The sequence below is a fragment of the Trachymyrmex cornetzi genome, unplaced genomic scaffold, assembly GCF_001594075.2.
Source record: "Trachymyrmex cornetzi isolate Tcor2-1 unplaced genomic scaffold, Tcor1.1 scaffold441, whole genome shotgun sequence".
Lineage (NCBI taxonomy): Eukaryota > Metazoa > Arthropoda > Insecta > Hymenoptera > Formicidae > Trachymyrmex > Trachymyrmex cornetzi.
Genome location: NW_017299190.1, coordinates 673,462 through 698,780, shown reverse-complemented (window position 1 = coordinate 698,780; position 25,319 = coordinate 673,462). Strand labels below are relative to the sequence as shown.

Below are 25,319 nucleotides of genomic sequence, written 5' to 3'. Positions count from 1 at the left end.
GTAATCCGACGGTGCCAGGTCTGGAGAGTACGCTGGATGCGGGAGAATTTCCCATTCAAGCTCTAGAAGTGCCTGCTTCACGCTTTTCGCGACATGCAGTCGAGCGTTATCATACAACAAAATGACTTTGCGTCGATTGTTGGCTACGGATGATCTTTTTTGCATCAATTCGTCATTCAATCGGTATAATTGCTGTTTGTAGCGATCAGCTGTAACGGTTTGATTTGGACCCAAGAGTTCGTAATACAGCACACCTTCCTGGTCCCACCAAACGCACAGCAAGGTCTTATGCCTGTGAATATTCCTCTTCGACGTTGAAGCGGATGGTTGGCCGGGGTCCACCGATGATTTTTTCCGCTTGGGATTATCAAAATAAATCCATTTTTCATAGCCAGTCACGATGCGCCACAAAAAACTCTTTTTTCTTTGCCTGACAAGCAAAGAAGTCGCAATAGTCAAACGATTCGAAATGGCATTTTTTGACAACTCATGTGGTAGCCATCTCCCTTGCTTATGGATCTTTCCCATGGCATGCAAGCGTTTTGAGACGGCCATTTGACTAACATTTAACTGTTTCGACAACTCTAAAAGCGTTTGAGCTGGATTCTCATCGAGCAATTCTTGCAGCTCGACATCTTCAAATTTTTTCGGCTGTCCTGTACGTTCTTTGTCTCTCACATCAAAATCACCGTTTCGGAAGCGTTGAAACCAAACTCTACATGTTGGTTCCGATGGAGTTTCATCGCCGTACACTTCGGATAATAAGCGATGCGCTTCAGCTGCGGTTTTCTTGAGGTCGAAGTAGTGAAGAAGCACATGTCGGGAAAACAGCTTATCGCGATTCATTTTCAATCGATCTGAAAATCTCTTTGGCGTCGAGGAATCTAACCTGCGAGGATCGAATCACTCTCGACGATGTCCAAACTACAAAAGACCTGTGACTTCATCGTCGAAACTCGCCAGCGTTGGAGCCAGCACCCTCTAGTAGCGAGCGGCAGGAATTAAGTTCAACGCCTGAATTAGTTACGCTTAAACGTTAAAAAAAATAAGACAAATGGACCAACACGCGACGCGGGAGCAGCCGCCGAGTTAATCGAGAACAGTTCGGCGAATGCACACGGCGGTACGGCGTCGACAACGTTCGACGGTTCAAACGGGCCAATCAGCGCGAGGCGGCGCCGCCGGCGAGCCAATGGGACGGTCGCGCCGGCGGCGGCTCGTCCAATCTCGGCAACGTTCGGCCGCCCTCGGCGACTCGAATCCCGCACAAAGACGCCGCGCGATAAAAGCGGCGTGCGAAGCGACCGGTTTGGTATACATACACGGCGACTCGGTTCGTTCTGTCCCGTCGCGTCGGCGTCTGGTTTTATCCGCGTGCGAACACCGCGAAACGAGTTACGTCCGTGATTCGTGAATCGGCAGGCCCGTCATCGAGTCGGACTCGGAGAGTCGAGAGAGCTGCAAGCGTTTCTTACCCCGCGAGAGAAGGATAAAGAGAAGGAATCAGGTAAATGTTTTCCCTTCGCCCTTTTTCCGACGCAAACAAAGAGACGCCTCCGACCTTCGCGTCACGATTTATTGGAGCGACGCAACGCCTTCCTGGAGAGTTGATCTGTGAACGTATAATTAGGATATCGTTTCTCGTCTGTCGCTTTTCGTATTTGAGACGGTGAGGTTTTGTGATGCATTCCGTTATTGCTTCTTTTCGGATTGTGTAAACAACAAACGGCGGTTATTAATGGCTTTTGAGCGATGATGACAGGAAATCATGGCGGAACGTTTGTAAATAAAAAGTGTTAGGCCTTTGTTTATTTTTATCAAGGTAGGAATTGGAATATACCGGGCTGATGTAAAATTCATTAATTTGTTTTGTAAGGTAGCTTTAATTTTTAGACTTGTGTTTTACTCATTGTGGTTATTTATTTAGTAAATTCGTTGTGGACAAAGGAATATATAGGGTGTTTCAAACATCCTTTGCCTTTTCTCATTTAACCAATTCATTATTAGTTTACTTAAGTAACCATAAATATTGACGGTATAATTGACTTAACCCTTTGTGATGTAACATTTTTTTCTACTGCTTTCCTGGTCCATAACTGGGTACTTATTATATTTTTCTAAGTGTTTTTTGGCGCTTTAAAAAATTTGAAAACATTCAAGAATAATTTTACAATTGTATGACTTAAGTTTTCACTTTTTTTGTACGTGTTTGAGGTAGAATAATTCAAAATTGAAAATTCTGGACCTTCAAAACTTCGATTGGACCAAGAAAGAGTTAATTAATTAAATAATTGAAGTAAAATATTTAAACAATTACAATTTGAAATGGGATTTATAAGAGAATAACTCTAATTAAGTTTGAAAAATTCCTATTTTTAGTCGAAGCGGATCTTAAAATATATATTTAATATTTATACATTAACTGTTATGATTAATTAAATTGTTTGGTCTACATTTAAGAAATTAATTTTTTTTAAGGTTAAGATATATATATATATATGATAGATTTTTTTCTCAATTCTTGTTTAGGTGCTTTTCAACAAAAGATACAGATGATGCAGTTTAACGCGGTGAATCATTTCCTTCTTATTGCCTTCCAATGTTAAACAAAGATGAAATGATCATTGTATTGCATTGTATCTTTTGCTGGAAATATAGTTTTAAAATTTTGGAAAAACCCGTTTTTTTCTATTTTCCATGGATTTTCTCGATTCTTCCTTTTTTAAGGATAGCAAAATTCATTGGAAAAATTTATATGTTCGTAAAATTTGCCATATTTGCTTCTTTCAAAAAAAAAATAATTTTAGTTTTCTTTCTGTAATTTGAAAAAAGCTGTTTTTTTAGAACTATAGCTGAAAACCGTTAATTTTAAAAAGATATTTTTAATGCGGAGTATTAATGTTCGAGTGAATAACGATAGCCACTAGATGTCGCTATATAATCTATCTTGACCGTCTTATAAGGCCTGTTCCTTTTCTATACCACAGAGCTGAACTTCTCTTTCTCCTTTTTCTTTTCACATTGGAGAGAAGGAGACAAAACATGGACCGTGCAAGAAGTTCAGTGCTGAAGTATGGAAAGAGAACATATACACCTTAATGTCCTTAATAATTATCTTATACACCATGTTATACACTGAACTATCCAAGCAGAACAACAAGTCACGATAACGTCGTTAGTCAAAATGACATTAAAATAAATCAGAAAATGATTGAAAAATGACTTTTAATAATCATTTTGAAGTCATTTTCACATCATTTTGATATCGTAATCACTCGTTCTGCTTGAGTACAGTTCGCATAAAATAATAAAAAAGGATGCGTCAATCACTTTGAATCATACAGAATAAAACATATTTTTGTGATAAAAAAAATTAATAGCATAATATGGTATTAATTAAGGCGATCTAATTATTATTTTCCTCATTTTTTATTGGAAACTCTTGTCACGCTACAAAATCTTTTAAAGCTCCGACCTTAAGTGACTTTAAATGATACCAGAAAGTTTGTTTGATGATAGAAATTTTTCATACATTTACTTTTATGTAGCTAATGTAGCAATATATATAGTTATGTAATATACGTTTCGAGAATTCGTAAACGTTTTCACGGTTTTTATCTTCGTTGTTTATCGCATAGTAAAAGTAATTAATAAATCGTCTCAAGTATGAAATAATAAATAACTTTATGAAATACAAATAAAAAATCGATACTCCAGTTTAGTTTAGGTTCGTATCACTTTAAGGATATATTTGATTGAAATAAACAAGAAAACATATTTGTGTAATAACATGTAATAACTAAAATTTCTTTTTATTGCTCTACGAGTATAATTACAGCTTTAATTACATTAAAGTAATAAAGATCTTTGTGTGTAAGTCGCATGAGGACTTTATACTAATAATAACAAAATGCTAAAACTTGTACATATTATTCAGCATGAAACAGAAACTATAGGTAAATAATATCTTGTATTATTAAAAAACTTTGTAATTAATACGCGCAAGTTTAGCGTAAAGCAAATCGATGATATCACGGCTGCGAGTCTTCGTTTCTGTTTAAGATTCAGAAAAACTAATCGATAATACATAATAGGTCTTTCTTTTTATAAAAGGTCTTTCTCTTTATTTCTACCAAATTCTCAAGACGTTTATTTTTGAACTGAGAAAGTGTAATATAATCTAAAAGAATAGTAGATATTCCAACGATGTGATACCAGGAGTCGTATTTGTAATTGAAAAGAATAAAGTCTTGTCCCAGGAATATAGAACAGATTCGTGTTTATTCTATGTACCTACTCTCCCTCGGACATCCAATGTTCTCATTTCCGGTGTTCATTTGAATATATACTTATCCAATATTTTTGTTGCAGAGATAACGCTATGGCCACCGCAACGGAGTCGCCCGTTTCCAATGAATGTGAGTAACAGTCTTTATCTTGCGCGCAAACCTGGATAATTAGTGTCTGATCGATTTCTATTTATGGAAATTTCTCAAAATTTCAAAAGTAATTACATTATACATTTTTTTTCCCAAGATAGAGTACATTTGTCCTAAAAACTTGAAAGTACGTTTATGAATTTTTAGAGAGTTTTTTAAATACATGAAAATACACTTCAAATACATGAAAAAGTGATCGAACGCGAATTATTCAGGTTTATATGGATAAGGCGCTAATTTTCATTGTACTGAAGAGTTAAAGATATGTAAAACGATATTAAGCGATCGATAGACGTATGATAGTGCATATTCGTCCTACATATTCAACGAATACTGATTAATGATGAAGTCGCAAGTGTACTCAAACCTGGACCGTACATTATTGTTGAAAAACTTACATTATCTTTGGAAAACTCGTTTACTCGCAAGAATTGATTTATGACTAACAATTAAATCGTGTACAAGGTGCCCCATTTTAATTGCCGCAGGCAATGGAAATATAAATATGAAAGGTAAATATGGAAAAACATGTTAAACAAAAATTGTTTGGTCTAAAGAAAGATAAATAATGGCAAAATCAAATTTAAAAAAAAAACGATTTTTATGGTCGTATGATAGTTACGGTTATTTTTTGAAATGGCACTACAAAAACCATTAACGCACGTCCCGAAACAACGGAGTTTCTTAATCTCTGTCACCTGCTGTCACCTATATACGAGTAGGACAACAAAGTAACAATTGTATGGTATCAGTTACACAATATTATCTAACACTCTGGTTTATCTTAACCGGTCAATGACCCATGATACCCTTTGACTCGTAATGGACTGGTCTCTCATATACACATAACGAAGTAAAGTTAGTATTCGTTAGTTTATTCTTAGTCGATTCTTAATCCTTTGGTGTTTCTCATTTTTGAATGATACGCTCGATATGCATACGAGTCTTGCGTGTCCCTTGGACAGTATCAGGACAAAGTTCGACAATTAGAGAGGGAACCAAGGCGCCCGGACGATTCGGCGCCGCTCCGGAGAACACACCCTAAACGCCGCAGAGACCGGCGAGACCGGCAGGCGGCATACGGACAAGAGGTCAGAGCCCTCGGACCTCGATGGCCGCGTCCTCGTGGCTAGCGAGTAAGAATGAGCGCTGCGGAGGAAGAAGTTGCCGTGAGCCTGCATCAGACGGCTGACAACGGCAGTGGTGCACGTCGGGGACCCGTCGCCTCCGTGGCTCTCAACTTGGAGTTGCTAATCGTGGATCGCGAACGATAACTTGACCTGAAAAGAGGTTTGAAGGGACTCGATCCTTTCGCAGCTATTCCCTTTATGTGAAAGATTGACATGAGTTTATTGCACAAGTTGAATTGAACAACATAAAATAAACATGAAAGTGGTTACGTTTCTGAAGATGTTTCGATTTTTCGAGTAATAATAATGATCTAAAGAGTATGTACGAATCAGTTTCTAAAACATAATAAAAATAAAACGTTTATTAAATTACAGTCCATAATTATAAGTAAGCTATAAACTCGGAAATATTATATAACATGTTTCAGCTTCTTAATCGAGTCATCTTCAGATATTCGAATAAATGCGGTAATAAAATAACAGATGAACAAAAAAAACGCAGAAATAGAGAAGTATTATAAAGCAGAGTTAGACGTAACCCGATGAAAAATTTGTAGACACAAATTGCTCGTAAGTGATTGAAAGACCGATTGTTGGAAATTTCCTGATATTCAAAATGGCCATACAATTATCCTTTGCATGATAAGATGCTCGTCACAATGACATAATAGTCAGTGTAATTATATAGTAAATGTAACTTTAAAAAATTGAGCCGTCAAAAGAAATAAAAAGTATCAAATAGTCGGTCAAAAATTAAAAATTAAATTGTATATCTGTTATGGCAGACAAAAACACTGACTTAAATTATGGAATAATAATAATAGTAATAATTTTTATTACTAGTTAATAAAAGAGAAGAGAAAATATGAGAGAAATATTTCTTCAATATTATTGTTATACTTGCTCTTGAATCAAACACTTTTTTAATCTAACGAAGGAAGCCATGGAAGGGAGGGATTATTGAATGGGATTCGCAATGAGAGAGAGAATTTCGTCCTTGACATGAGTTTTTATTGGGAAGAAACCAATGAGAGGGATAACCCGCGATGATAAAATTGATTTTTTCTTCGATCCTTTTGCTTGCTTTTTCTCGTTATTGCCATTTGGATGTAATTAAACTGCAACCATCGAATCCGGCTTATTACACGGAGCTTATTAGATTAAGATTACTCCGACGTTCGTAACAAATACACCTTTTTTGTGATTGCAGTACTTAAAACTTCAGTGTCATTTTTGTCGCCAAAATAAGTCACGAAAATTATCTTCAATCGTATATGACTCTTATTCTTTGTTTTGGATTATGAAACTGTGAAGATAAAGGACAAAAGATGTTGAAAGAATTCTAAAGAAGAATAAAGTTTTGAGGAAGAAAGAATCTTGAGAGCGCTTCTCAAAGTTTTGATTCCCAAATCTTATAATTGAATTGGCGCGTAGAGAAAGAGGACGAGTCCAATCCTTTTCGAAAATAAGTTTTTCTTCTCATTGATCTTGAAATGGTTGGATTTTCGGTGCAAACAGAGCACCACTTATCCTAGGCTCTTCTAAGACCTAAAGACTTTGAAAATGAACAAAAGGACATTACTTTAGGACTCGCAAAATTCAATATTGAAAAAAATGAAATGCTACATCCTTCAGAATGTAGAAGCTTTTTTCATGAAATTTTCGAATGACTAACAGACCAAACTTGAAAAGCTTATTAAAATGTCTAGAAGAGGTATTTTAATAGTCAGTGTTTTAGCTCGCTCCTTTCAAAATTGTTTAGTATAAATTACATATTGTTTAACATAAAAAGAGAGCATTTAAGATAAATAAAGTAAATAGTAAAGCGCACTATAAAATTTTTTTTTAATTTAAGTGGATTGATTCAATGCAGGTTTTATCTTCAATAAGATTGATCATTGAAAAAAACTTTGGCAATTTTTTGGATAATCAATCTTATCGAAGATAAAACCTGCATTGAATCAATTCTATTGTGATATAGAGTTTAAATAATAAATAATTTAATCCTAATTATCTCGAGCGATAAACTTCTAATAGAAAATTATTTGAACATTGACAGTCATTAACTTTTTTTCCTTCACCTTCACCGTCTCACTTTCTAAATCGAGCTATTTGACGATAAAGATATGTTAAGTCAATGAAATTGTCGCCTTTTGTGCGAGACAATTAAGTGGCAGTTAACTGAAGGATAAGAACCGTAATACGTAAAAAAAGGTTTTTCTTCGTTTGTCGCTCTAATATAAATCTGACCATGACTTCGGTCGTCATTTATCATGAAAATTTCATTCCTCATTGATTTTCACGGGTAATCGACTCGCTGGTGTTTTCTCGACTGCGTCACAACGTGCGAGTTCCAACAAAGCAGTGCCTTCGATCGTCTATCCAGTGGAAAATTTTACACAAAGCGCGATCATTACATGGCCCATATTTCCCAGTCGCTCTGTCGCGACATTCTGTCGTAATCTTAAGGGTGTGAATAACGACTCCAATTTTATTCTCGCAAATCTGAGTTTAAAGAAAGGAATTTAGAGAAAGAAACATATCTGGGATCTTCAAGAACTCCACACAGATTTCCAGAGTCTTAGGCTGGTATTCATAAGTTCTTATATTCAAGACAGTTTTACAGTCTTCAGATGTCATAGTCATAAATTAATTATAGAGCCATATTAGCGTCTTAAGACAATATTTAAGACAGTCTTGTAATAAGAACAGACTATGAATAGCGGCTTTAGAATTTGCAGATCTAATAGATTCAAAGATTCAAGGATTTCAAGATGTCGAAATACTCAACAATCTAATACGAGCTAATCACTAGAAATATCAAAGTCATTATTGACCGTTTCTATCTCTTAGATTAATATTACGTTTTTGTATAAAAAATAAGATTTTGAATTATTTTGATTTTTTAATAATTATATTCTTTTTACTGATGAATATTTGATTTTCATCACTTTCTTTATTTGCATAATAATTTATTCTTTTACAGGTCCTTTTAGTAAGAAATGTTAGTACTTCTATAGTGTTAATTGAAGATACGAAGATTGGAGGAAAACGTGAGAGCGCAAAATCAATTTGAATTTACCGTGGTACTTCGCGAAGTTCGTGCCACTCATGTGAATTTTATTCAAGTGGATTTTTTCTTCAATCGTTTTGGAAATTGAAGCCAGTCTTTCGTTAGAACGGCGACGGTAGATCGGAGGATTCTAGAGAATGGTACATCTCCAATGAGTCGGGATGATTCGGAGAGAGGGGAGAAGAATGGGAAATAGACAGATGGTATTTTACGCTTGCACATAGGCTTTCGCATGCGTGCCTAGCGACTGGCTCCAAGCTGTACCGAGTGTCCGGGAAAAAAAAAACAGGAGGATCTTCAAGTCGAATCTTTCAAGAACGTAAAATTTCCGAAGAACAAAGAGGTCTTAACATCCTGGAATCTTGAGAATCCGAAATTCTCAATGTCCAAGCACATTGGATTTTTGGGAGATACAGAAGTCATTAAAAAATCTCACCTTCCAAGTATCTTATACTCCTGAAAAAGTTTCTTTAAGTACAATTGCATAAAAGTCTGCGTAACGAGCCTCGGAAGAAGAATCTCAACGTCCAAAGCTCGCAAAATATCTAAACCCCAAAGTACCCCCAATTAAGTTCCCCTTTTTAATTCCACGACTTCAAGCATCCCTCTGTTTGACGTTTTTTCCCCTCTTGCGCATCCATTAAGTCCTCTCTCACGTCTAACGCGGTCTTCTTGCGGAACACCCCATATAGCCAATAACACCCCTCTGGCGGCTGTTCTAGTAGTAGTGGCGATAGCAGGTTGGAGTTGGCTAACTGGAAGGGTAGCTTGTCGTCGGGTAGGCTGTTGGTTGCGTGGTGCGGGGAAAAGCGAGGAAAAGAGGAGGAAAAGGAAAAGGAGGAGGAGGAGGAGGAGAGTGGTCGAATATTGAGCGACGCCGGGCGTCGCGGCGCAGCGTGCAGGCCAGTCGCCCTCCAGCCACCGCCCCAGTTACGACTTGAGCGACATTTCCGGCGTGCCTAACTCTTCTCTTTTCTGGTCTAGTCCTCTTCATCTCGTCCTTCCAACCACCCGCGACTCAGTCTCGCGCGCCCGATCCCATCGTCGAGATCACCTGTCCCGAGACACCCTCCGCGAAACAACCCCTTCGTACGAATCGAAACGACAATATGCTGATCGGTCTCGTGCGCGACTCGGTGCTCCAGTGCTTCTGTCACAGCTGCAAGGCCCCGTTGGGCGTCGTAGGTGAGTGAGTCCCCGTCGCGCGAGGCCTACCACCCCTATATCTACCACTGAAGCCTTCCTTCCGGTTCTCCAAGATTCATAAAGATTGGCTGCCAAACCGCTTTTAATACTCGATCCTGAAGTATTTGAAAATCAATCTGTTTGATTTTTTATAACCTTGGGTGATCATATCTCTCAATGACCTTAATAATGTCAGTCTCCGAACAGTGGGAGAGATATAGACTTTGTTTTTTCTAATTCTAAGACTCTTAGGAGCTTAAAGAAATGAAAAATATTACAATTCGTGGTAGAGACTTGTCACTGGTTTTTCACAGAACTTTCTCACGGGGGGTGGAGCTCTACAAAAGTAGTCCTTCATAAGAAATCTGTAGTTGTAATCTGTCTTTGCAAAGATTTTTAAATTGTTTTAAAGTTTCATGAATATATGTTTTCTTATTTCTGAATAATTCTTCGAAAAGCGGTTTTATGATTGTCTTCTCGGCAAAGCCAATCTTTATACTGCAATTTATTTTTTTCTGTATAAGATTAAATCGTGAATTCGTCGGTTTTTTTTTTTTTTTTTTTTTAGGAAGTTTATCTACTTATTCACTAGACGGAGTACGATAATGGTTTTTCACAGAACAATCATGAATTCATTTAATATTTATTGAGCCAAACTTGCTCAGATGGTTTTTGTGTTATTTATAGAATAAGATGCTGAATACAGTTCGTTGCTTTTCAGAGACAGCTTTCATCTTTGTTAAAACTTCTCATAAATAAATTTCGAAGTTAGACACCATTATAAACTATTCATGGTCTTAAAGTACATTCCCTTTTTTTTCTTTCTTTTTAGGATTTTCTTGACGGATTTTGTATTTTTTTTATACATTGCTTCTCCTTAAATTCTTTAGAACAAAAACTTAATACTGAGTATCTTTTTTCACGATTACTTTAAATTTTGGATGATTAAAGAGTTAAATTTAGGGGCCGGAAACCGGAAGGAAGTAAATGTGGTCTTCAAGCGCCAACTACTGGACGTATTCTCAGAAAAAATTCCTAACACACGCACAAATTATCCTATTTTATCTCGCCTTATCCTTTGAGAGCAAACTTACAGAATGAGAGTGTCAAATGCTTGGAAATACATGCGACCGTCTTTTATCGATAGAAAATATTCGCGGAAAAATGTACTTTGATCTCTCGGATTTATTAAATTGCGAATCAAATTTAGTATTACTTTTATTATACATTTTATAAATATTTCATTTAATTAATACAATTTAATTGTATGTTATATTAATTTATTTTTGGTTATACTTATTTTTTATATCATCTTTCGCTTCAGTAATGTTTTATATGTATTATTGATTTTCTCAAAGTTCTCTTGTTTATTTAACGTTCTTACTAATCTCATTCTGAGATTATTTTATGTAGTTCATTTTATTATTCAGTTTTGCCTACATATGTAATTGTTCTTGATCGATACAGAGAAATTTAAGAACTTCGTTGAATTTACATCAAATTTTTCGAAGAAGAAATTATGCTTTTTCGTGCCCTCTGCACGCGAAGAGCACTGTCCTTACCGCAGTGCACGACGGTCGACATCACGGTGGTATCGTGACATTATCCTGGGGCACCTGCAGTTCGATCAATTTCTCAGACCGTCCGAATCGATACTTACGGTCTACCACTTTTCTCTACGGGGTGTCGCAAAACATCACCGGTTCTTCGTAAAGATCAAGATAATTCTTTGTTGACACATGACTTTTAAGATAATAAAATAATCTCTCTGAAAAAGATCGGCTCCACAGCCATGAAAAAAAGAAGCTTTTAAAATAAATACTTTAGATACTTCAAACAAATTATGAAAGAAATTATTTTTAGTAATATAAAGTATTTTTTAAAAAGCTAGTTATTTAAAAAATTTTTTTGGCTTGCAATTTTATCGAATTTAATATTACATTCTCGCTTGATTCGACAAATTAATATGAGACATTCTTATCTCACAGATGATACAAAAAAAATAGTATTTATATTTTATAAATAAATTAATGTTGCATTTTTACAATATTTTTCAATATATTTACATAATAGGTAATATATCTACCGTCTGGATTACTTATTTGTCATTAATAACGCTGACACTAACATTAAGAAATAAACGATCTTTTTTTCGTAATTTTTTTTATTTTTGAAGAATCATTGACGAATATCGAATTGCCTTCGACGCAGAGGATGTGTGCAACGTTAATGCGGCAACTGTTGATTAACTGGACTTTTTGTCAACCGCTCTAATAATATCCCGGGTTTTGCCACGCCGATACGCACGTGCTCGGTTCGCCGAAACGATCAGGGTGCGGTCCAACATGGCTACGCGAAACGGTCGCATCGATTTCCCGATAATTAACCCATTGGGACACCAATCGATCTCTCAGCCGTGCAACGACGTGCATGGTGCTAATTTCGTCCCCTTTGTTTCTAAAATACTTATTCTTTGATTGAAATACGAGCGAAATTTTTACGCCATGCGAAACACGATCCGTAGATGTTTTCTTTCCGTTTTATGATTATCGCGTTATAAAACCTCCATAAATTTTACACGATCAATATTTACGTAAAAAATAAGAGATAAAGAGGCGAGTAAAATCGATATTTATGGTACGTTGAATTACTCTGTGAAAATTACGACTCTTAAAAGTCTATAATTGCGGCGTTTTGCTCAAATAGCATCTTACACGATGATAATTGCACGAACGAGTGAGATGGTCTCTCAGTGGGTCAATCCCGGCTCTATTCCTTCCTTCTTTCTCATTAATCTCTCTCGAAAACTCTTCGAGTTCTTTGACCGTGTCTGAATTTCCGAAGCGGGACAGAGGAGGAATAATGCGCCGTTTAAGAAGCCGAGCGGCAAGGGTAAGCCGCGGACCAAGCAGCCGAAAAAGGTGAAGTTCATCAGTGAGTATCTGGATAATTGAGCAAGCTTCGGATGACGTCAAGGAAACGTATCTGACGCATCTATATATCCCTTCCGATCGAATCGCATCGATTTCCTTAGAGAATCCTAGGACCTTTTCGCTAAACATTCCAGAGAAAAATTCCAAGTTTGGCTTGACAAAAATTGTATGTGTTATCGATTATTATTATTATTGAAAATATATTTTTTTATTACGAGAAATTAACTTTCTAAATTTGCAGAAAAGGTTCCTCTGGGATGTTTTATTTTCGTTTTTAATCACACATGGCTGTGTTGATGAAGATTTGATTGATGACACAAAAAGGAAAATGCATCAGGGAACGTCTTATTTTCTTCTCTTTTTTTTCTGGTCAAGTTCCTCCTGTTCGTTGTACCTTAATTTTATCTACGTGATCACGTTATGCATCTGCGTCGTGTAGTTTTATTCGCGTAATATATGAGAATTCCTGCGTCTCTGAGAATTAAAAGGGAGCACCTTTGCTGTGTTAAAGATCGGTGCAATGCCCTCGGCAAGAATGGTCTCGCCAATGTGTCGCCGCTGAATTATAAATCGAACGCGAGGAACATTTGCAAACTTGTATTGTGCCGTGCTACGTGGAGATGTACGGTGATATCGACAACTTATCATAGTAATGACACAGCAATTCTAATACACTGTCCCGATCTACCAAGCAAAGGAAAATAGATATTGGGAACGCAAAGTCAAAACTTCATTCGATTATAAAATAATATTAAATGTGATAAAATAATCGTAAACGACGTCGATCGAACGTTCGTTTGTGAGAACGTCAATAATTTATACTTTGCCCATACTTGAGACACATGGCGAAAAGATGGAGCAGAGAAAGGAGGCAATATAACGGATTACGATTCACTTTTCACAATTGAATAATTACTGACATTCCAAAAATTGCCATGGCAAGGAAATTAATGTAACACGCTATGATATACCGTAATTACGACTGGCAACGGCAAGGTGTATACGATGCGAGATGAGGAGGGAAGTAGAGGAGGTGCGTGCGACGACGCTAGACGTCGCGGCGCCTACGGCCGATCGTTCCCTCTGATCGATCTCTCCTTGTCGCGCCGCTTCTCGTGCCTCTGAGTCATGCTTCCGCAACCAGCCGGCGCCGGAAATCATGAAATTGCGAATCTCGCCAACGAGACTGTTGCACCGAGACGCGGCGTCGATACCAATCATTCGAAGATCGAGTCCCCATATCTGAAAGTCCTAACATTCGAAAAGTGCTTTTCAGCATTCAAGAGACGAAGTGTAATATAGTGAACCATTATATCCCTGGTGTTTGCCAATGTTGACAAGTAAATGAAATGATTCACTATGTTACACCGTGGCATCTGTGTATTTTGCTTAAAAGCATCTAAAATTAGAAAATATCGATCTTACCAGCATCTAAGTATGTTCGGATATTTTTACCACCATGACAGAGAAATTCTATTTTGAGAGAAAATAAAAATTATTATATTTTTATTACTAGTAATTATAGTGTTATTATTAATAACTATTTTATAATTGTATGTACACTGTGTTATCTGTCTTTTGCTGAAAAAGACTTAAAACTAGAAAGTATCGATCTTAGGGCATCTAAATACGTTCAGATATTTTTACCACATGACCGAGGAATTCTATTTTAGAATAAAAGAGATAAAATAAAAATTATTATATTTTTATTATTTATAATTAGTATTATTATTATAGTATTATTAATAATTATTTTACGATTGTATGTAATTTAATAAATTATACAGGATGTCATGGAAACGTGACGATTTTCGAAATAAAATGGCAATATGAAATGTAACTTAAATGTTAATTTCTTATTAACAATAGAAAATAGAATGCTATTTGAGTATATCTGAGTATATTTAAGTAATGACCGCGTTTAAGAGACAAAGTAACTCCGGCAAGAACTAATCATACTTATTGAAGAATCAGAAAGCGCTTATTGAGCTACTTTGTCTACTGAACACAGCCTATACTCAAATTTGGAAAATCGTTAGCAATTCCCATAACTGTTCCTGCATAATGATGTTTCTAAATATCAATAGTATATAATTATCAGTAGAAAAAAAATCGGACTGTATTAAAAACATTAAACTTACACTGAAGAAGATTTAAATCGAGGATTGAAACATTTGAAAAATTATTATATTTTTATTATATTTTTATTACTATTATTATTATTATATTGCATGGACAATTACATTTAAATAAAATCAAACTCATCAACATGTCAAGTGTCGGCTCTTATTGGCACTTTCCATTTATTGATTTCGTCAGAACCTATAATCTCTCAACCATTAATAATTATATAATAATTAATGGTATAGTCATTGAATGCATACCTCACTGAAAATATACAATAATATTACCTTTTATCTTGCGATATATAGATCATTATGTTGCATTGAACACTCATTACATTGCACTGGAAATTTTGCAGCGACCGAGATTCGATGCCAGGAAAAGTCCAAGGGCGGGCTGTGCTATGAGGTGATCCTGGCAGAGCCGACGGTGCCTAAGAGAGCGCCCTCGCCGCCGCAGCCGAGTCCGACGCAGCAGACCGCGATTGAGGACAAGTTGAAGGCCGCCGAGGAGCGAAGACTATCCATCGAGGCGCACAAGCTTGCCACCCTCGCTGCCAAGCTCAGCAAGATTGAGGAGGCATCCCGCAAGAAGGACGAACTCAGCGCGGCCTTCATCGCCGCCACCCGCGAGTCATTGGACGCGAAAATGAATAACACGGAGGAGAAGCGGGAGGCCCACATCGCTGAGCTGAAGAACAAGTTGAAGGATCATGTGAGTAGAGTCGCACATGAGGTCTTTTTTATTTGTCTTTTTAATTGATTATTTCTCATAGTTGTCGATAATTAGTTGTTGTTTATTAAACTTCGCTTGATTGCGTAGATGATTAAACAACTATTCAACAAGTCTTCAGATGACTGCAAACTGTTGTGATATTTAATTTGATTTTCCATTGCAGTTGGAGAGTGTTGAGAAGACTCGCCTGAGTCTCGAGCAACAAACTGAGGAAGTGCGATGCGCTGTCGAGGAGAAACTGAAGACTGCCGCGGCTCAGCGTGATGAAAATATTAAGAGGATGTTGGATCGTCTCAAAGAACATGTTAGTATCTGAAATGAACAATGTTATAAATGTGAGGATTAGATAAGTACATTATAAGATGCAGAGTTCAAAGTTTTATTATATGAAGAATTTAATTTTTTTTATTCATAATTATTTAATACACAATACTTTTTATTTACATAAGATTCATTATATTTAAAGTGTGGCAACAATGAAACGTTTCTAAATTTGTATTTGCAACTACCGTGGTTTTTTTCTTTTCTGCAAGGCTGCTGTTTCGTTTTGCATATTTTAATAGGCAAAAGGCTATATAGGTAGATAATAGACTCGGCAAGAATAGACATAAGTTATTGATTCAGCGCCCTGTTTGTAGGAAGAGCAAGTCGCTCGCGTACGTCAAGGTATGTCAGAGCGCGTGCAGCAGTTGGAGTCCCAAATCCAGGGCAAGTTGGAGCAGGCACGCGAACGTCGCGAGACCATCGAGCGCGAGCAGAAAGAGAAGCTGCGTAATCATGTAAGTTTCCGGCCGAATGTAGCCCTCGAAGTTGATGTGGTAGCTTTAGGCAGTACGTTTCTATCAGATTGTTACGAAACATCGTCGGTTTTCAGATCGATACGAAAAAATTAAATTAGTTTGTGGTTATATTGTAAAGTTGTACGAAACTTTATGTACTTCATTTTTTTTCATTTAGTTGATATTTTTTAGATTTAAGATTTTCGAAAAAATTGAATAGTTCGAGAATCAAAATCACTAAAGTTTCAAAATTAAGTAAAATGTATTTAAAACATTCCTGAATTAAAGAAATATAAAATCAGTAAAATTACATGCGAAATATAATCTTAAAACTTAAATAATTTTAAATAATTTCTAAATTCTTGAAATGTCGGTATATTTAATATCAACGAAAATTTTCCGACAAATGATGGAATGATTGCAAAAAAAAGCGACGAAGAGTTGCGTAACAATCTAAAATCTTTAAAGCATTGTAATTTCCCGTGCTTTTAAAAAATAGAAAAAAAAATAAAAAAAAGCGAATCGGGTTACCTCGGATTGACCCGAGGTTTTTTTGCGTAAGAAAGCACTGATCGAACGTAGGCGTTTGTGCGATGGTGGTTTAGAACACGGTGAAGATAGCGAAAATGCGTCAGATGGCGGCGCGCGAGCTCCTGATGAAAAAGTGCGAGTTCGACAAGAGGGTGTCGACCGCGGAGATGAATCGGCAGCGAGAGATCCAGCGTCGCGTGCAGGCGATTCGCCGCCACCATGTAATTTCGTCCCCACACGCATTTTTAACTGCAGTCGCACCCCTGCAGACAATTTGTCGTACGATCTACACAAATCGATGCTTGCGATAAGAAAGATTGCTAGAAAGATTTCGCTGATTTTCTAATTTTGGTTTTTTATTTAATTATATTTATTAATTTATTAGTAATATATTTATTTATTATTTAACAATATTAAATAATATAATAAAAGCATAAAAATATTAAGTATATAAATTAAAATTTTTATATAATAGTAACGTCACAGAAGCTTCAGAAATTGAAATTTTTATTAAATATCTACGATAATAGCATATTTATTTTCCCAGTGATAAAATTAAAATCAGATATTAAATTATAAAGATTGGACGTATTTAATTCGCAGATATTATTTTAGAGATATTGTAGAGATATTATTTAGTCGGAAATTAAATTGTAAAAGTTGATTATATTTAATCTTTGGATATTATTTTAAAGTTTATTTCTTTATTAAATAATATTTATTTTTACCGAGATATTTTTCAATAAATATGAACGAACGAAAATATAAAAAATAACTTGTGTTTTGCATTTGTATTTATATATTTGATTTCATATATTTATTAAATATTTTCATATTTTATTTTTGAATTTGTAATATACATGCTATATACATAGATAGAGATTTGAGAATTGTGGTTAATTAATACGACAAAGTCAAATAGTACGACAAATTGTAATGCGTGGGTCGCATTAAATTACGTATCAATTATTTTCCCAGTTTTGTATACCTTCTCCTCTTCCACCGTCGCGACAAATAGCTTGTTATATTTTATATAGGATCGCGAAGCCATCGATAGTTGCGTTTGTAAAAGGAATGCTGTTGTCGTGCTTTCGCTGGATTATGTTGCAACCTTCGTTTCATATCAGTTATCTTTCTTTCAGCATGTGATCGTGCTCATTTATAACTCATACGTGACCATTTTACGTACAGGATGTGCCGCAGAAGGCTTGGTGCTAAAATTTTATCCGTCACGTAATTTACACGAAGGTTTAATTAATTAACGATTAAATTCAGTATCAATTAGTTTAAATTGAAAATTAACAATCATGTAATATCAAAATGACTAGACGTTCAGAGAAATTCCAAAAACTTCTTCGACCCATCCTGTGTAAGCCACTCGTGACTCGTCAGCTTGTTAGAAAGCATGGCGTACATTTGATCTCTGTCTTTAATAGGATCGCATCAGAGAATATTATTTTAATTCTGTAAATCCTTTTCTTTCTTTTCGTAGGAGAGGCGCGCCGAGATCGTGAGACAGAATAAGAAGGAGCGCCAGGATAATCTGACAGACGTAGCGAATCCGATCTTACCGGTAGAGAACGAGACCGCCAGTTCCGGCTAAGTATCCGGAAATTCTCTTTAAGGCCGCTCGAACGCCCCGCAAAGCTCCGTTTCGCTTTGTGCCATTATTTTCTGACTCGAAGTAAAACGGGAGGTCGATCGCCGCGCATCAGACGTGTTCGCATTTCGAGCGAGAGAGGTAGGCGGAGCCGAATCGTCTCCTTACGGTTCCTGGATGTCGCATGGACAATACTGCCTTCATCACGTTCTCACTTCGGCAACGATCCGCATAGAAACAACGCACGGTTTCTTGAATTTTTAGAGGGAAAGAGCGAGGGTAGTTGACAATTTCGATGTTGCTGCGAAAGTTTAATTTTGACTGGGCTTTATATACGACAGAGCTGTAGGCATTAAGATATGTGGGGCACAAGGACTTAAAGATGAAGTTCTATGTAGAGAAAAAAGTGTAAGAATTTTTAAAAGAATTATTACAAGAGATTGAGATATTCAAAGATTTAGAAGAGTTCAAAGTTTTCAAAATCTAAGAGCTTTCTTCTATTTTTTTATTCATTAAAATTCACACAAAGCTATTGTAATATCGATATATTTCAAGATTAGAATATCGAGAAACTAGTTTAGAAACTAGAAATTTTTTTATAAGAATATAAGAGCTTATGAAAAATACTAAGAACTTTCGCAGCAACCTGAAAATATATGTTCCAAAAAAATATACATTTTTTACATAAAAACAATTCAAATTGAAGTCAAAATGACGTTTTGTAGCATATTGGAGACATTCAAGTTTAATTTTTATTATTTAGTTTTTATTAATTTATGAGATATAATGTCCTAAAAATATATTTTTTCTTGATTAATTGACGAAAAGTATGTCCACAGACTCCAAAGAAAAACAAAAAGAAACCAAAAATACAAAAATGATCTTTTTAGTCGTTTATAATTTTTTATATATATTGTGAATAATTAAATTCGTCTCTTTTTTTGTAATATTTTTTTATTTACATATATATTATTGTCTACAATCTTGTTCTCAATGGAAAAAGTATGAAGTCTGGGAAAAGATCTCTACGATGGCTAACGATCGATTAACCGTGATTACCGGCTGGTCCTTTTGAATCGCAACACAATGCATCGTTTCCCGAAAAAGAAAGGAGAGAATTCGGTTTAATAGAGATTAACTGATTATTATAAAATCACTATCGCTACAACTTAGGTACTAAGTGGTACGACTGCAGCTTTGTGTGCGTGTGCACACACAAGATGATAATGTGTGTGCGCGATGTGTGCCGGCGTGTTAAGCACACATTTATGATTATATATAAATATAATATACATATAATTATAATGATATATTAATGATAATAACAATAATGATAATAGTGCTTTATACTAGGCTTGAAAAACTTGAAAAAACATTTTGTACTCATTGTAATATTACTGCGCTAACCAAAATGAGAATAACACTCCCACTGAGAAATGTAGTCTAACGAAATATGATAATGTGACGCTTCTGTGATGACTTTAATTATTTGTCAAAATGTGTAATGTTTAACTGTGAGCGAGAGAGAGTGATAGGGAAGGAATGAAAGAGAAACTGAATGAATGAGAGAGTGCGGAAAATATAGAAAGAGAGAATGAAAGACATTTTGTTTTTTCAAGTTAGCACGGTTGTCGTGACCAGGAGAAGTCTGTTTGCATGGAGGATTTGAAACACGTATGGCATATAATATAATCTTGTTGGGAGCCAATCCTGACCCACACGAAGTAGCGTCTGTTACAATTGCTGGTTTATATGCTTGCAGGGAAAAAAATAAAACAAGTGAAAAAGGCAAGAACAGAGACGTTACAGTATTTTTCCGACGACAAGATTTTCCGGTGGCATCTGAAGCAAAGTGGCTTTGAAGCTTAAGTAACTTCTAAATAATCTTCAGAACGTTCTGAGATTAATAGAAATAGAATGTAATGAAATTTGATATATAATCTTTGCTTGTACAAGAAATTAGGATTTAATAAGAGTCAAAGCTTTGGAAAAAAAACGCAAGAGTTGGAGACCTAGAAGTAACTACACAGTGAAAATCTGGAGGTTTTCCAAAATATCTAAAGTTCTCTGAATATAACAAAAAAGGAAAAAAAATGAGAAAGAGCTTGAAAAACTTAAGCCTTAGTCACAGTGCCGCTACAGTTCCAAGGAGTAGGACACAACAGATTGCAATTATAATCATGATATTCATTAGTTTTTATCTCATAATCCGGATCAGTAGTTCCCAAACTACTCTTTAAGACCCCATAAAAGCTTTTAAATTACTACGATGTCTTTAGAATCTAGGAGGCGAAGATTCTTAGGTCCAAGATTCTGCGAGAAATAATTGATTTCGTAATGGATAATTAAATTAACTTATTTTTTAATCGCGATGTGTATGTTGCACTTTCATTAGTTTTTGTAATAATTCATACTATGAATAGTAGATCTTGTTATCCTTTCCCTTTTATTATATTCTTGGGAACGTCTGATTGTTTGCATTATTGGCGCGCATTTAGCCCTTCTGCACTTCTAGATGTTCAAAAATTTAAACAGAAACTTGAAAAATAGTTTTGGAAAATAATTCTTATATAAATTATTAAATTCTGTAAGTATCTTTTACTAATTGAATGAATCGATTCACACATTTCCCCTTTTTTTTAATAGATTGGACTATAATGTAGAGTGAAGCTTTGCATTTATTTATACATATAGGATGTTTCATAGCATACAGCCATAACTCTCCAGAAATAAATTTAAAATATAAAAAATATATACAAGGTGTTTCAAAGTTTTTGACACGCTGCTTGTGAGCCAGGTAAATTTTTAACTGGTTTAAATTGAATCAAAAAATCCTCTACTATTTTGCAATTTTCATAATAGTTAATGAGATATTCATTTCTAAAAATTATCAAATATGCGAGTAAAATCGACGCATAAGACAACTTTAAAATACCTTTTAGAATTTTTTAAATGAAATATTGAGATGTTTCTTAAAGAATTCTTAAAGATACCTTGAAGTTATTTTTTGCGTCGATTCTAGACATTCTATCGTTGAATAACTAAAAAAAAATTGTGAAAATTGGAAAATGAGAGGACTTTTCGATTCAGTTTAGTCCGCTCTACTCGCCCACACATGATGTATCAGAAAAGTTTTTAAGATGTATAAACGTTTATTCTTTCTGGCCTTGTTTCCGAGAGTACACAGACAAATGTTTTCGTATTTTATTAATGCTCGTTACAAACTAAGCTAACATAGCGTCTTCACACATTTCTGTCTTCAAAGAAGTCAAGACGCGAAAGCGCTATGAGAAGATGCTACGCTAGTTGAGTCTGTAACGAGAATTAATGAAAACAACTAAAAAACAAAGTCAGATAGAATAATTATATAAACTTTTTGTATTATTTTTGTATTTTAAATTCATTTTTCAGAAATTTTATATTCACTGTTTATCTTGTAATATTTTGCTGATAGAGAATGATTTGGCGCCATAAAATTCGGATTTAAAAACTTGACTTATTTGATTTTTGTGAGAAACCTTTTACATATGTATGTAGTCTTTAACTAACTGTATCTTACTCCACGTAAACTGAAATTAATTTAATATTCGCTCTAATATTCGTTATTTAATGACTACGATTACACGTGAATGTAATTGATTAAGTTTACGACTTAAATAGGTGGGCTAAACGCGCGTTTTTTTCCAAGATGTAAGTAAACCTCACTGAGAACGCCTAATTGCATAAATACTAATTAAGCGAAGTTTAATGGAAGTGATGAGTGAAAGGGAGAGAGAGAAAAGACGGTGAAAGGGTGAGCGACGAGAAATTTCCGGCGTACTTTCAGAGAAGAGTCGAGGAGAAATTTATCTTGCCGTGTCACGACAAGTGGTGGATAACGTCTATATTTTTGCATCTCGTTGTTGTAATTCTTTGGAAATTGTATTCTCGTGTAATAATTATACGCTACGTGACGTATGTCTCTTGACTTGCGTTACAATAAATACTGGGTGACCCGCAGAAAGAAAAGCAGGTAACAGCGCCAGGAATTCGTTTCCGATCGAATTTCCTGCGTTAGGAACAATCTCGTATCTTTTTAAGGGACATCCTGTATAAATATAATTGCGCGACGACTCGTATAGTGTGGGCCAACAGTTGTCATCTCGGAAATTAAAGCTTCAAGCTTCTTTATTATTAAAAAAAGATAATAAATTACGAAAACTATTTGAGTCGTGACTCCTCTTTGGTACCAATTATATTATCGCAAGCAATTTCATTACATGTACAAATTATTCTAGATACGTGATTCTTTTTATTATTTTCGGTATATAAATTATAATAAAAGTGTGTTTCTGTATATCATTGTTACAAATCAATCCTTTTTTTTTATGGCTTTTGGTCCACATTCGATATATCGTGTATTTCGTGGGCTTATCGTCTCGTAATGAGGATATATATTATAATATATATACATAATATATACAAAGTGTTCACAAAAAAGCATTTATATAATAGATAGTACACAATATGGAGTAAAAAGTTTTAATATTTGTAGATTGAAAACTGAACTAAGATTTTCTAAGATTATAAACAATTTTGTATGTTAGTGTCATAATTGACTTATTAGATTCCATGCGAAGTGATTTACCTGAATGTTTACAATCGCGTTTTGAATGCTCCCAATTATGGGTAAAATTCGCATAGTGGGATTTCAATCAGGGGAATAAGAGGCCAACTGGTCTACCATGTCCAATTCATCTCTAACCGAACACCGTATTTAAGTACTCTCTTACATTACGCATAAAGGGATTCGAATCCATCATGCATGTATATAATCATATATAATTGTACATGGATATAATCTTTCAGCTGGAGGCACAGACTCTATAAGAACTGAGAAGTAATTTCTTGGTGAATATGTTACGAGCAAAGTCCACAGTGGGCTGTGTCGGCATTGCCGACCTAGATAAGTGTTGCATATCTAAAAGACGTCTTTTAGACATAAGACATCTAAAGGACATCTTTTAGATATCTTATGCAACATAAATGTTATCCGGGGAGTTAATACCTGCTGTACAATGTCAGTATTGCCCAACGCGATTGGGTTGGGCAATGTGGACACTCTGGCAATGCAGATACTGCCCACTATATGGATTTTATCCGTAACATATTTACCAAGGAATTACTTCAGTTTTAGAGTCAGTCTCCAGCTGAAAGATTGTATCTATGTAATATATGCACGATGGGCTCTCTTTATGCAAAATGTAAAGAAATACTTAAACACTGTTCGGTCAAAGATGGATTGGACGTGGTGGATCAGTTGGCCTTCTGATGCCCTAATTTCTTAAATTTTTTTTATTTTATAAGCATCATATGTTCTTTGCCAATGAATAACTCAAAGAATTACGTGACCGAATCCAGCGTGCTTATCAAATAATTCTACAAAGATCTAGAATTTTTGAGTTTGCGATTCTGTAAGATGCCAAGTGAGTATGGAAATGAAAGGGAGACCTTCTGTAAACGTTGAAGTAATAAGATTTGGAGCAAGATCAGAGGAAATCTCTTTTCACGTCGCGTACGACATGTAGGAAATCAATTGGTCAGTAATGATATTAATATACAAAATTATTTATATTTCTTAAAAACAGTTCAGTCTTCTCAATCTATGTTTATTAAAGCTTTACTGTCTACCATCCCGAGTAGCACAATTCATTGGCTAAATTTTGGCATATATTGCAGGAGATATATTGGACCAGCGTTGCGCCGATGAATTGTACTGCTACGCGAAGATTATTTTTTTAAATATAATAGTGTGGTACAATACAATATTTTAAAGATTTTTACCATACACTTCAGTGAAATTAATCAAACTTATTTTATACTTTATTGTAGTTTTATTAATGAATGAGAGAGATTTATATTAAAATTCCTCGAAGTACGATGTCCCACAACTATCATATTTTTAGGGTAAACTCTAAAAAAAAATTCTCCGTATAGGGATATAAATGTGAATTTTTTTGTGAACACCTTATATAAACAAACATTTTTTTATATATATAAATATATATATTCATATATATAATTATGTATATAAATGTAGTGCATGGGGACGGGATTGTCGTGCTACGATATATCAATCGTGTTTTACACTGGCTGCCTTCGATATAATCTTTTGTTTTCTGTTCGAGGTAGTATGTGTCAAACAAGAACTCGATTGTGTGAAGTAAAAAGCCATACACGCACCAGGACCGTTTTTAATTGTTATTCCATCATTATCTGTGAACTCACTCTTCTCCTTTATAAATTTCCAAAAATTTACCAATCGATATCAGTTTTTCCCAAGTGAAATAAATTTCACACTATAATAAGATGCGTTGTTACTATTTATGATTTATTTAATTTTTTATTCAATAATCAATATTTTATTTCATTTTATTCAATAATCAATATTTTTCAGAAATAATTTTTTTAAATATATTCCAATAAGCTTCTACGTTTAACGTCGAAAAAGGAGACACAACAAAATTTTTCATAACATCACGCAATCTGAATACAATTTCTTTTATCTAAGAAAATATTTTAAATAATTTCAAATAAAATAAATCTCTTTTGCGAGAACTGATAAGAGAATTCTGGAGCACCAGGGAAGACATTCATAAATCGAGAACAATCGAGAACGTCGTGAAATGTTTGAATACAATTTCTTGTACCTAAGAAAAGATTTAAAATAAAATAAATCTCTTTCGTGAGAATCGATAAAAGAATTCTGGAGCACCAGGGAAGGAACATTGACAGCTCGAGAAGAATCGAG

The 25,319-nt window shown here is 35.0% G+C and overlaps 1 protein-coding gene across 3 annotated transcripts; it reads left to right on the top strand.

The window, feature by feature from the left end:
* Positions 1-1,266: 1,266 nt before the first annotated feature.
* stai (stathmin) lies at positions 1,267-19,170 on the top strand. 3 transcript variants are annotated; one of them, XM_018512979.1, is made up of 7 exons: positions 9,536-9,827; positions 12,672-12,761; positions 15,243-15,598; positions 15,783-15,923; positions 16,258-16,398; positions 17,004-17,150; positions 18,422-19,170. In XM_018512979.1, exons 1-7 carry the CDS (start codon positions 9,752-9,754, stop codon positions 18,530-18,532), a joined length of 1,062 nt encoding a protein of 353 aa, XP_018368481.1. In that variant the 5' UTR covers positions 9,536-9,751; the 3' UTR covers positions 18,533-19,170. The 3 variants fall into 3 exon arrangements, with proteins under 3 accessions (XP_018368480.1, XP_018368481.1, XP_018368479.1); XM_018512978.1 differs by lacking the exons at positions 9,536-9,827; positions 12,672-12,761; positions 17,004-17,150 and adding exons at positions 1,267-1,507; positions 4,372-4,418; XM_018512977.1 differs by lacking the exon at positions 17,004-17,150.
* Positions 19,171-25,319: the final 6,149 nt, after the last annotated feature.